The 14,062-nt window shown below is 38.7% G+C and overlaps 1 protein-coding gene across 3 annotated transcripts in view; it reads left to right on the plus strand.

Moving 5' to 3' along the window:
- adamts10 (ADAM metallopeptidase with thrombospondin type 1 motif, 10) overlaps window positions 1-14,062 on the plus strand; it is a 53,540-nt gene that overhangs the window by 4,952 nt on the left and 34,526 nt on the right. For 2 of the 3 annotated variants that reach the window (XM_042007203.1, XM_042007204.1), the window contains exons 2-7: window positions 1,903-2,329; window positions 8,186-8,325; window positions 8,427-8,636; window positions 10,257-10,425; window positions 10,850-11,052; window positions 12,049-12,132. In XM_042007203.1, coding sequence (XP_041863137.1) covers window positions 2,227-2,329; window positions 8,186-8,325; window positions 8,427-8,636; window positions 10,257-10,425; window positions 10,850-11,052; window positions 12,049-12,132 — 909 coding nt within the window. In that variant the 5' untranslated portion in view covers window positions 1,903-2,226. Of the gene's footprint in view, window positions 1-1,902; window positions 2,330-8,185; window positions 8,326-8,426; window positions 8,637-10,256; window positions 10,426-10,849; window positions 11,053-12,048; window positions 12,133-14,062 lie in introns of those variants that run through there. The other variant, XM_042007205.1, reaches the window with a different exon arrangement.

Consider the following 14,062-nt stretch of genomic DNA (forward strand, 5'->3'; position numbering starts at 1 on the left):
AAAATTGTAAATAAATAAGTGTACATGAATATATTCCCCGTCTAAAAACAAAAGTCGCCACTAATAAAAAAATAATATCTAATATTTCATTGAACCACCTTTTTCTTAGATTACAGCAGCATTCTCTGTAGCATTGTTACAATAAGCTTCTGTAATGTCACAAGTTTTATTTCCATCCAGTGTTGCATTAAGATTTCACCAAAATCTTGATTTGATGATGGTTGAGTTCGACCACTGTGCCAAGCCTTCTCCAGCACATCCCAAAGATTTTAAATGGGGTTTAAGTCTGGACTCTGGTGGCTAATCCATGTGTGAAAATGATGTCTCATGTTCCCTGAACCACTATTTCACAAGTTGAGCCTGACGAATCCTGACATAGTCCTCTTGGAATATGTGCCACCAGGGAAGAAAAAATAACCTGCTCATTCAGTATTCAGTTATCAGCTGATCTCATTCTTTAATATAACTGAACTTAGACATGACCAACTGCAGCAACACCAGATCACAGACTGCCCCCAAAGGCTTGTACAGTAGGACCTAGGCATGATCTCCTCATCACTTCATCTGCTTCTCTTCTTACCCTGATGCTCCCATCACTCTGGAACAGGGTAAATCTGGACTCATCAGACCACATGACCTTCTTCCATTGCTGATGAATCCAATCTTTATGCTTTCTAGCACATTGAAGCCTTTTTCTCCAGTTAGCCTCGCTGATTAGTAGTTTTCTTATATCTCCACAGTTGCTCAGTCCCAATCCTTTGAGTTTTCTTCACCTGGTGCATGTGGAAATGCTCTTTCTTTCACTATTAAACATATCCCTGAGTTCTACTGCTGTTTTTCTTTGATTGGATTTTATCAAACATTTAATAGGTCACTGATCACCATCATTCAGGATTTTTAAATAATGTGTTGGATAATTCTAAACCCAGTTTTAGTAGTTTCTGCATCTCCTTAGATGATTTCTTTGCTTGATACATGCCAATGATTTGACTCTTCTTAAAAACTAAAATCTTTTCCATGACCACAGGATGTGTCTTTCATCATGGTTGTTAAAGAAATGAGAAGCTACCCATCCCATTGCATCAGTTTGGGTTAAATAACTTGTTGGCAGCTGAAATATAATCGTCCATGCAATAATTATCCAATAGGAGGCTCATACTTATATGCTCAGTTAAATCCAGGTGGTGATTTTTCTTTGGCCAGGCAGTGCATCCAAACAGGCATCAAGATTGCTTGTTTATGTAATCTGTTAAAAAAGTGCCTACACTATCTTGACATGCTATATTAATTTTTTTCTTTAATTGCCAAATATCAACAGTCCTCTGTGTATCAGTCATAGTATAATTATTCCAACTGTAAAACAAGCTTTATATAGGCAAACATACCATCAGTTTGCTACGTGCGGACCAATTAGTCATGCAAGCTGCCTGCAAGTCACTCAGCCATACAGCCAAACATCAGTCAGCCAGCCTGGCAGTGATGGCAACCTGCTGCTCTTCTCAAATTGGCTCATTTTGCCCCTGAGACCATCTGACATAATACCCACTTCAAACCCTGTTTGGGTATTAATCTCAGTTTTTTACAAAATCATTGCTTCCTTTGTGTTTGAACTCTTTCCGGTGGGCAGGTGGGTCCTCAGGGGCTCCAGTTTGTGACTTTCTGTTGTGTCTGCCAATCAGAGGGGGTGATGGGGTGCTTGCTCTTTCCTTTAAGATTGATTATTTGAAGGAACAATGCAGAACTGGGCAATTCTAGAGTATGAACTAGTTTGGTTTGTATTATTAGACTGGGAGCTGCATGGGTCAATGGGATCTCATGCTCTCTCTTTATATGTTTATTCTTAGTTGCTCCCTCCTCACGAGCCTAAATTTTTCTTTCCCTTCCCTTTCTTTTGCTTTCCAGGCTTTCCTCCTGTGGTTACTGAATGGTGTCTCTTCTATAAGGCAACAGAGAGGACTGACTTCTACTACTGCTTAGCCCCTGGAGAAGTCCGCCCAGGTGTTTTCTTCTTCTATGAGGATTTCCACAAGATCCATCACCACTTGTTGACCGACACGCAGCAGGTGTAGCCGACTCACAGATATTTTTGCAGCCATGGCCCAACAGCTTGCTGAGCTGTCCCACTGCTAGGCAACGGGGCATCCGACAGGGCAGGAGACATGTTGGGACAGAGGCCCGGGGACCACTGCACTGAAATCTGTTACTATAGCAAATACTGTAGTAACCATGGAAACGCTATGGAAGACTGGTCTGGTCTGCATTGTCATTGTTGTCATGGTTGCCATGGAGGTCGCAGAAGGTCACAGAGATGAGTTTACTCAGTCACAAGGTAAGACAAGGAAACAAAAACTCATCATGGATGAATATTTTTATATGTTTGTTTTAATCAGGATTTATAGTTTTATATCAAAGTTATTCTAAAATTTGGTAAGAAACTGTAAGGAATGAAATAACCAGATGTAGTATTTCTGCAAGTAAACATACTTTATCATAGTAATAGTAAAAATTAAAAAAGAGGGAAAAGTTGCAGAATCAAAGAATTAATCTGTTGTTTTAATATCTCAAAAATTTTCTTTAACGTTTAGAGGTATGAACAAATATTTAACATGAGAAGATGTGACAAATTTGGTTAGTTTCCTGGTTTACAATCAGTAACTTTTCTGGAATTCATGTGGATAACCTGTTTTAGACAGTTGCAAGGTTGATAAGCTTGCAATTTTTTTTTTTATTTTTTTTTATTGCAATTTAATGTCAGTTTTTCATACACATTTTTTTCCCGCTGTTACCAAAAAGTATTGATGTGCTGGTGATTTCCTGTTAAACATTCCCTAAAATAACTCTACAGTTACAGAGGTTATAACATTTTGTACTTACTATGATGACGTTTTTTTTTTAATTATATCTGCAATGTCAGATCTGTCATGTTGTCTTTCAGGCTGAGAAATACTGATTAAAGTCTACACATGAACACCCTTTACTAAAAGCTTATGGTAATCCCACATATTCACCAGTACACCATCAGACTAGTGTTACACCCTGAGATTTTTTCTACGTTACTGCTTCTGGTTTTAATTAGATACGTTATCAGCAGCATAGACTCAGTTGCTTTTTAAATAAGGGAAACGATTCATGTGATCTACTGCTACTTGATTTAACTATTACCAATTTTCTATGTCTTTGAGAAGAAGACTAACTTAATGTAAGGTTGTACATTAAAAATGAATATCATGTATAGATTTGTTAATAATCCCAAATACAACATGTACTGACTTGGTAAAAAAAACTAGATGCATTGAGGCAGAGAAAATGTTTTTAGTCTGATCTGGCTGTCTGAGCTGTTGATGCATACTCCAGACCTGCAGGTCTGGGCTATCTGAACTTGACCTCTTATTCCACAAATCATGTTGCTGTGTGCCAGAGCCACGTGCCCCCCCCACACACATCCACCTCCCACCACGCAGTTTCTCATTCTCTTTCAAAGTGAAGCCGGTGTGATAGAAATCTCCCTGTAGGCAAAGACATAAATTCTCTCACTGTCCGTGTCTCATCACCCAGAACAAGGCTGTGATTGTGCATTTCCTAAATTTGACCTCTGACCTCTCACAGCCATCTGGCTCTAATAGGCTGCTTTGTTACTTCCTTTAAATAACCCACCCTTCAAACCCTGAAGTGGCTAATTCACTCCACAGGTATAGAAAGGAAAGCCTTTAAATTTAAACTAGTATTTTAGTTATTAACATGGGCTGGGTGACTTTGGGAAACAGAGTTTCTTCTATCTATCAGACTATCAGCCAGCTTAGTATCAAAAACAGCCAAAAGAAGATCTGATCTTTGTGCTGCATGTGCTTCATTTATAAAAATACTGTACATTTCTTTAGCCCAAAAACACATGATATGAAAATAATTCCAGTTTGTCTTTTATAAGTCATTACCATAAATGTGCTCTTCCTATGTTTTCATTTTATTGTAAACTTAGAAAGGACACATTATTTAATTAACATCCCCAGTATTTGCTGGATCACGTGGCATCCTGGTGTGTAAAGATTTTTCTGTCTATCACAACTATAATCCAAAAGTGATTCAAAATAATTATGCCTCTTATTATATTCTTTTTATTCAAGCTAATGCAATTTCTATAAGTTTTAATGAAATGCATTTGACTGAGGTCAAAATACCACAGAAAGACAATAGACAGCTCCTTTTTCTTCTTCTTCTTCCAGTTAACACTGTTATTCACAGTTTTATGTTTTATATCATGGCTTGACCCCCTCACTCCACTCTATCCCTCTGTTCTGCAGGACCTGCTATTTTTTAGATGGTTAGTATTTGATAACCTGAAACATATTACAATGACAGAATAGAACATGCAGTAAATAGCCTGAGAGCTCACACTAGCATATGCTACCAACCCCCCTTAGACTACCACCCTCTAAAGTGATAGAAAATTACTTGACTGGCAATTTTATTCTCAAATATATTTTCCTGGTCTGTAGTTCAGCCATGTCATGTTTGTACTGATCCCTCTTTTCAGTCTCATTGTGAGTCAAATGATGAATTGGTCTGGGTTACAAAACTGAATCACAGGCTGTAATGTCCAACTGGCAGGTTATACTCCAGTTAAAGTTAACATAATAATTCTTTTATCACATATCAGCACCATAAACCCCGAGTTTCAGTGTCAGTCCATTCATTTGTGTTGTTTTTAGTCTTATTTTAAGAACTGTTGTTTTTATTGGCTACCTTCCAACATTAAACTAGTGATGGAGCAGCTGATGGTGGATTCAGTGTCAACTGACAAATAGGAATTTTCTACTTTGATGAAAAAAAAAGAAATAAGGGTTTATTGTCAGATTTCCCAGTCAGGTTATAAAACATTAGACAAAGACCTGTTAGAGCATTTTTGTCTAATTCCTTTTGTAAGATACAGAATACTGTATGTTAACAGGAAAGCTAAAAGGAAAAGCAAAAGAGTTTTAACTTTCTACTTCTGAGGTATATTGAATGCAATGTTGTTTAAAATCCAAGTTGGAAGGAGATAAAAATTAACAGGCTGGATATTGTTGACCTGAGCTGGAGGTTTTATATAGCAAACTACTGCATATCTGACTGGCTGACTCAATTAGATTTTTCCAAAACGAAGTACCAGAATTGTGTGTTTTCAGTTTTTGAGTTTGTAGATTTTTTTTTTATATGTCTCTTAAATTCTACAAAGCAATTCAACCTCTTCTTTTACTTGTAATATGGATCATGTTCTTGTTTGCACTACCTATATTCTACACAAAGGTAAATGTACATACGAGCATTCAACTTAAATGTGATATTTATTATGCAAAAGTCTCCATTTCTCTTGAAGAAGCTGCCCATTAGATTTTGGATGCTGAAAGGATTATTGGAGTAATGCTCAAGATAAAAGCCAGCTCAGAGTTGATATTTTAATTCTTTCAAATGGTGAAAATGAGGTCAGGGCTCCAGTTAAAATAGGTCCTCTGAAGATTTTTTTCCACTAATTTGTACTTCAGATCAAGCCAGACCAGAGATTTTCTTGTGCTCTACTACCATTTAGAAACATATAAGTCCACTGAGAATGAACTAAAAACGTTGAAGTGGAAGCCTCAAAAAAGGTTGGTCATTTCCCTGACAGACTGCCACCTGGAATTTCTTAGTTAAGTGGAACAAAATTGACCTGATCTTCTCATGAGAGCGAGCTCCAAAAACAGGGAGATTATTTAGATGGGGTGTCCACATACTTTTGGCTGTGTTTGAATTTATCACTTCCTTACGTGGGCCACCCACACTGCATACAGGAGAAAGACAAGAGAGGCACCGAAACACATAAACAGGAAGCAGCTCTTGACACACATTGACTCTTAAAAGCTTTCTGATGGTGTCTTTTACAGAGGTGGACAGTCCCTCCGTCTTTTATGACTTTCATGTTTTATACTGAATAATTACAGAGTCTTCCTGCTCTCGTAGAATTTGCTTTCAAAGAGGCAGGGCAGCAGTGTTTAGCCTGAGGGGCTGTTGAGGTGTGTCTGGCATGGAGGGAGGTGCACGTTTCCATCCCAAGAATTTCCTTCCACTATTTTCATTTGGCGATAACAGAAGCAGGGGTGTGTTTATCAGTACAGACTTTTCTGTATGTGACCCTGGTGGTCGGGGTGTTTTCTCCTGTTAAATTTAGCAAGCATGTTTCCATAGCTCTTTGTTTTAATGTCGAATTAACATTTTCACTTTCTGAATCTACTGTGTCATTGGCTACTTCTACATTGTTGGCTATTTAGTAGGAGGTCAGACATGTGTAGTTATGTACAGTCATGTAATCAATCTACATGCACAGGAACATTCAAAAAAGTTTTTTTTTTCTTTTTACTAAAGCTATAAATGAATAAAAGTGGTTTTAATTTAGTAGAATTAAAATTTGGCACATTAAACAGTGGAATCATTTGTTTAGAATACGCTATTATAACTAGATGTCTTGTATTTACCTTGTGATGTGGACAGACTCTGTGGGAACAAGAGGAACTTGTTAGGAGATCTGGCATATTTTCAAAAAAACTTCCGCTCAACCCTTTTCTTCAACCTGGGAACTAATTTGTTTTGCTGCTTTTCATTATTCTGTGTGAGGTCTTGTTAATGTCCTCCACGGAAGTGGCTTTTATTTACTTTATTAACACCCTCCCTTTTTATTTTCTCTCTATGAGCTTTTCCTGTGCTTGAAAGGTAATGGTAGTACCACCTGCCTGATTACTTGGGTGGTTTGTGAGAGTAGGATGGATGTGCTGTGCACATGTAAGAAATGCAACAACTCTTATAGGAACACTTTTGAAGAACTTTAGGGACAAGAACTCTTGAAATTTTGGTAAATTAAGTGTTCATTGTTGTTCATTTTAAGTTCATGAGTGTTAGTTCTTGGCTTTTCAAGAAAAATATTTCGGATGACCCCTGTTGATCAGTTGTATCACTTATAGATGTATTAACCACTTGTCATGATCTGTGGGTTTTTGCCTGTTTATATGTACTTTTTTTCCTTTTATCTCATATTGTACATAGAGCTCCAGATTTATTTTCTTTTGTGTTATTTTTTTTACCTTTAATTAGGTTTTAATCCTTCATGCCAAGATTAGCTTTTGTTTCTTCTTTGTGTTTTAGATTCATGTTTTCTCAAATTGTGGACTTCCTGCCACAGCTGCACCTTTAGTTTGGTTTAAATAAATGTTTATTATTTTTCATTATTTGCCTCCGGTTTGTTTGCCCCAGCAAAAAAACGGGGGGGGGGGGGGGGGGGGGGGGGGGGGGGGGGGGGGGGGTATTATCATGAGATGACATCATTTTATTTCTCTCGTAGTACGACCGATCCAGGGTTTATTTCATGCCACTGTTGATAGGATGATGAGTGAACTTGTGTTAAAATACATCACATTCAGGCAAAAGTGACAACCCTGCTGTGATAACAACACAGTAGATGACAGATGGATGAAGGGGGTCAGCTAATTAGGTAGTTTGGAGCAGGTCTGCAGGTGTGGTACAGGTGTGGAAGTGTGTTGATGAGAAAACATTGGGAGCACACTGCTATTCCGGGAAAAAAAGAGCATGCTCTACAATGAGGAATAGAGATAATGCCTGACAAGCAAAAACGTTAAAACAATTCTTACATCAAAACAGTTACTTCCATTAAAACCTTGCAAATGTGATTACTGTTTACTCAAACCACATCTATTGACTGAATACAGAGTGATTTTATTTATTTATTTTTATTTAAGTTGTATAGCTTTCTAAGTCTGTATCCGGGAACTCTGTGTGGGAAGGAGCTGCTGCTCCATCGACCAAAAGGTTTGATGAAAACCGGACTCATTTGTTGGTTATTTTTCCCTCATAGTCAGCTGACCATTGGCTGTTTGGAGTTGTGCGTGTTTGGACAATAAATCTTCAATATGCCCCAGACAGACAGGAAGTATATAGTTTCAAGGTAACCATGGCAACCTCATTTTGGCCCCATGGGGGAAGGAGACTTGCAGTGGAAGTAGAATGGCCAAAAAGTCTACTTTTTGTTGCCAGCCTGGTTAGTCAAGGCCAGCAAGAACTACAAAACCCTCAAGTGTTTTAATTAGATTTTAAATACATTTGGGCTTTATTTACTTTAACTATGATGATGATTTTATGCTTCTTATTATTTCTACCATTCTAGCTGCTTTCCTGTCCAGCCTAGACCAGTATGAGATCGCCATCCCTATACGTGTAGGACCTAATGGAGAGATGCTGGATGAAGAAAAGACGCACTACCACCGAAGAAGACGACGCAGCGCTGAAGAAAGGCTGCCTGACTCTGTATAATGCTTTCTGAGCGAATCCTCATTAGATTTTTCAATATTTTATATTACAGTAATAATAATTTTTCTCCTATATATTTTATTTTCCTTTTATCTTAGCTCTTTTACCAGCTTTCCACATCTCGAAACAACTTCCTGCTCAACCTAACACTGCAGGGAGGCCTGCTGTCCCGGCAGTTCAGAGTAGAGTACTGGAAAAGGGGTCGATTAGCCTGGAGTCACCCCTACTCTCCCCACTGCCACTACACAGGACACCTCCAAGACCAACCTCACTCCAGCAAAGTGGCCCTGAGCAATTGTAACGGCTTGGTAAGACCGACACTTCACAGTCTAATCCACAGCTAGAGTGAGGTCAGCATTAGAAAGAGTGCTGCCTCAGCAAACAAGGGGTCACACTTGGTGCTAATATCAAAGCACAACATTTTTACAAACCTTGAATCCTCCAGTCAGAATTGAACTGACTCCCATGGTCTTTTGCTCTGACCCTTCTAAATCTGATTTCAAAGCAATCTTTCTAAAAGAGGGGATTCTTATTCTTTAAATATTATTCATACAAATATGTGACCAAATTTAGACTAAGATATGATGGTAAATATCCAGTGTTGCTACTGTAGTTGTGCTGCTTTGCAAAACAAAACCATAATATTGATTGCACTGTCACTTTACTAACACCACTTATTTAATCCTTAAAGGGCATTTTTCCATTGTTAAAAGAGCCTGGATGGATGGTTGAGCTTGAATATACTGTGGAATATATCATGAGAGCTATACAAATTGTTCCTTGGATGATAAAATAGGTTTACAGTTTACTTTGGCTACAAGTTTAAGATTCTCAAACTCTACCAAAAGCTCAGAAAGCATCAAGTTCCAGCATTTGCTCTTTGGGATCTTAAAAGGAACTCTGGAAAATGTAGGATATTGTTAAAACTTGTTTAGCGCTTACTGTAGAAAGCATAAGTTCCCTTTCATTCACATTTTTCCCATGAGGTCATTGTAGCAAATTGCAACAGAGGGCTGGCATCTGCATGACGATACTTCAAAGTTAGCTGTTGTGTGAACCCTTTGATGGGGTATTCTGAATTGTGATGCGTCATTGTGTTGGCTGAACTCACTCTGCTGAATGCGCAGTACTGTGTATCTGTGTATCCTCTCACTACAAACAGCGGGCCCCATAATAACTTTTTAGATGTGTTCACAAAGCGTTAATAAGCTGCACACGTAATTACTGGTGGTCAAACCAGCATGAGCACACTCACCAGTGAGCACGCTCCGTGTCCAGAGGAGCATCACTAACTTTGTTATTGGATTAAAAGTTCTTTGAAAGCTGCCGCTGCGAGTCGAGGGGGATGCACTCACTCTGACCGGGGCCGACACATCTGAGCAGAATCAAAGCAAGTTTTAGTGTATCGGTCTCTGTCTCACTCTCTCATTTTTCTCGCTCTCATTCACTCTTTCATGCTTTCTCGTGTGTTTTTCTGTATGTGTGTGTGTTGGCTCTGTGGGGTTTGGATCCACTGCTCAGATGGGTCCAGACTCCCCAACAAAGAGGGACAGATCAGCTGGTATCATGCTAGAAAATAGCAGCACTTTACTGAGGAGCTGCTGGATACACTGAGACATAATGTCACATCTTGTATGTTGATGTTTAAGCTGAAGAGTTTTAATTAATATCTCTTGATTTAGATATTTTAACTTTTAGATTAACACTCAGACTTGTTGTAAATGAGGATGAAAAATATAAAATCACTCTTGGGAACTCAAGTTCATTTGGACAACTTTTCTAATGTTGAATTTGGCCGTGTAATTTGAGTGAAGATCTTTGCAATGTTTACAGTATTTGTTTACAATAGTTTACAATATTTGTGTCATGATGGCAATTTTTTCCTGTTATTCTGTTCTACTTTGTTCCTCAAATCTGTCTTTCTGCAGCAGGGGGTGATTGTTGCAGGGGGAGAGGAGTACCTGATTGAACCCCTTGTCTCACCAGATAACCAAACGAAGATGGAGAGTGGGGAGAGAACAGAGGGGCGCCCCCATGTGGTTTACAAGCGCTCATCGCTCCGCCATCAGTACAAGGGCCGGTCCTGTGGGGTCATTGGTGAGAGGAAAGATATTTTGGTCTTTTTCTGGGGAGATATTTTGGTTTTAGCAGTCAGGTCTAGACAGGAGAAGTAAACAGCCTCAGGCTGAACTGTAGACCAGCCAGCAGCTGAAGACTGTGGTTGGGTTTGAGTTCCCGGTTGTGATTAGGCATGACTGGGTTTGTGTTTTAGGGCCTCATTTAAAAAGCAAAAATATGGGCAGAAAAGCACATTTGAGCAAATAAAGGTAAAACAAATAGACTGTTCTGCAATACTATGCTTCAATTCTGCTCTCCAGTTATGCAAAGTGTGGTCTGGCATCTCTGGCTGCTCGGCACTCCTTCAGCTGATTATCATAAATCAAGTGTTGCCAAATGAGAAAAAAATTGGTTTCTTTCTGCTTAGTTCTTTCAAAACACAAGTGTATGTGATCTACCACAGATGAAAAGCCAATGAAAGGTGCGTCATGGTGGCAGCGGACTCTAAAAACGCCTCCTCATCATGTCGGCCGAGGTCAGCTGCCTTTGAAGCGCTCAGTCAGCCAGGAGCGCTACGTGGAGACACTGGTGGTAGCTGACAAGATGATGGTGGGTTACCACGGGCGCAGGGACATTGAGCAGTACATCCTGGCTGTCATGAATATTGTAAGTTTCACAACACTAAAGAGTCACATGCACTTCACATTGTAGAGCCATTGTCTTGATGACCTAACCCAGAGTTGTTCCTAATAAAAAAAACTAGAAAATTCAGAAAGTTTAATGCAAGTAACCAGCTTGGAGTGAAAAACAAACAAAAACAAAACCATTTTTAGAAGATTAAAAACGAGCAGGAAGGCACTGAATTGTTTTCAGGTGGAGATTTACTTTTCTAACTTTTAATGTATATATATATATATATATATACATATATATAAATATATATATATATATATATATATATATATATATATATATATATATATGTCAAAGAAATAAATTGAAATAAGTTCAATGTAAGAAATGTAAGCTTGTTTAGTTGCAGAAATAATACAGATAGGAAGAAAGGAGAACAAATGTGAAGACCTTGCCTGCTTTCTCTCTGGGGAGGCCACATGTTTTAGTCAGACATGCTTAGGTTTTTGTCATCACCTGCACTATTTCTGTCAGTGCAGATCTCCACACGTTACGTTTTTAGACCAGATATCAGGAATGTATTTAATGATAGGGTGGCCAGCAGGAAAACAGAAACAAAGGAACTAACAGTGTGTCTCTGAGTGCAGCTTTGGTGAAACTGGTCTATATTGCTGTTTTTTGGTAAAAACTGCTGCACTCTTAGAGAGGTGTTTCATGCTTTAGCTGATTATACCTTAAAGTCAGTCTTGAAAGAGCCTTACTCTACATGTTTGGAGGTACTTAAGTTTTATAAACATATGGATGGTGCAATGGTGCGGTAACAGACCAGTTTCAGTTTTTATAACTTCTTTTTACAAGTGGACTTTGCTTTATTTGGGTTTTCTTTTCCCTTACAACAATGTAATTACAACAGATTAATCCCTTTTTCTAGTTTTGAGACCAGTGTTTCCTCATCTCATCTGTAAAATGATCAACTGGTGTCTCAGCCCTTTTTTAAGACTGGCCTTTTCTTGTTTCCCTGGAGGTCAGGTTGCCAAACTGTTCCAGGATTCTAGCCTGGGGAATGCAGTCAACATTGTGGTGACACGGCTCATCCTGCTCATGGAAGACCAGGTAAGTAAAGTTTGTCAAACTTGTAAAGTTTGTCAAATTGTGCAACAGACCTCTTCTTTCTCTAAGTTTCTCTGTATTTGCCCTTATTACCTCTCTGTCCAAATACAACTCAGACCAGTATGCATGAGCTCCTTATTTGTGTCAAATTATTGGCTTAAGTGTGTTTTCCCCCACCATTCCCAGTTGACTCTGAGTGTGTGAGTGGCTCTTGTGAATGGCTGCTGTAATGACAGAAATGAGAGGATGTAACGAAGCAGCAAAGAGAGAAATACTTCAGGAGAGGCGGAAAACTGAGGCAATGAGGGGAGCGCTGTACCTGTCGTACAGAGCTGCTCTGTGACTGTCGTTGCTTTTTACTGCGGTGAACAGTGACTTCTCTGACCATCGATATGACGCACCAGGATGACGTCCAGGATGTAGAAAATCTCAAAGTTAGATTTAGACAGTGATATAAAGCACTTCAGCACCATGATCTGAGATAGACATCAACAAACCCAGATGTTTAGAGAACACCAGAGTCCTCGAGGTCCGGTTTTGATGTTAATCAGAATCAACCAATATCCTTTTGGCACACTTTGGCTGTATAGACCATCAGTTTATCCTTCACTTTGGTCAATTCTGAAACATCTATTGAATAAATCCAGACATCTTATGGTTTGAGGTGATGTTCCAGAATACCGCAGTGAATCTGGTGTTTGATAAACCAACAAAAGCATACATGTCACTCCATTAATCATTCATGTTTTCCTGTATCAAATTCCAGCAATCAGTGTTTGCCAGTACTTACTTAAGAAACTGCACCAAACAAACTAAACTCAAGTAATACAGGCTTATTATTCTTCTGAACCACTGCTCCTCCCAAGAACATCATCCTGATGCACCAGGCAGCCTCAGTCCAGGCTGTTTTCATTTGTGGTTCCATGTGGCTGAAACGAGATACCAAATGCTAACAGAGCAGGTGCATTCACGTCTACTTTGAAGAATTTCTAGAAGCCTTGTCTATATCTCCTCTCCTAAAGCCTCTAACACTTGACTCATCTGAGCTTGAATAGATTTAGCACTTACTGTTTACTCCAGAGTTTCTTTTTGACATTTCTTTTTGGTGCACATATTTATGCTCAGCACAGGATGAATTATATCAAAGCTAAAATGTGATTTTTTTATATGGGACTACAGGCATCTGGGTGAAATTTTGAATTGTCCCAAAAACTGATTTACCTGTTAAATTTATTTGCAATTACATAAGTAGAGTAAAACAAATAAGGAAAAAGAAATAGCAGTAAGAAAAAGACTGGAATAAATTACAATTTAATCAAATATTAAACAAATTCAATTCGATTCAATTCAATTCAATTTTAAAAAGGCCATAAGTGGTTTATAGCAAATTTGTGACAATAATCACCAAGGAGTTTAGATAAAATTTTCTTCTGAAGCTATAAAGATGGCCGTGGAAGACATATTTATTTTTTATTTTGCTTATGTCATCACTCCAAAATCCACCATGCCTTAAAACAGCATGGCTTTAGTCTCTCGTTGCATGATGTAAGTCAGTGACTGGAGGTCAGAAATGAGACAGAATGAGAATCCACACCTGACCACAAGGCAAGAGTTCAGCTCATAAAAAGTGCATGACCTTACCAGCTTCTCTGAGGAGATGGCTGAGCCTTCTGAAAGCCCAGTAAACGGGCTTATTAGCTTGCCATTAACAGCATGTGGTAAGACAGCGCAGCCGGTTCCATCGTGTGGCTTTGAGGTTTCCTCCTCAGCTTTCTTATTAGGGAAAATTTATGATTCATACTACCTCAAATTAAGCACCAGAATTTTCCGCCCAGATGTGTTCGTTATCTGAACAAATAAAGCAGTAAATGTTAGGATCATTAGCAGAGGACAGGATTAGTGTTGTTATTCTTATGCCATAGACTGCTGAGGT

This window comes from Melanotaenia boesemani, chromosome 14 (assembly GCF_017639745.1).
Source record: "Melanotaenia boesemani isolate fMelBoe1 chromosome 14, fMelBoe1.pri, whole genome shotgun sequence".
Classification (NCBI taxonomy): domain Eukaryota; kingdom Metazoa; phylum Chordata; class Actinopteri; order Atheriniformes; family Melanotaeniidae; genus Melanotaenia; species Melanotaenia boesemani.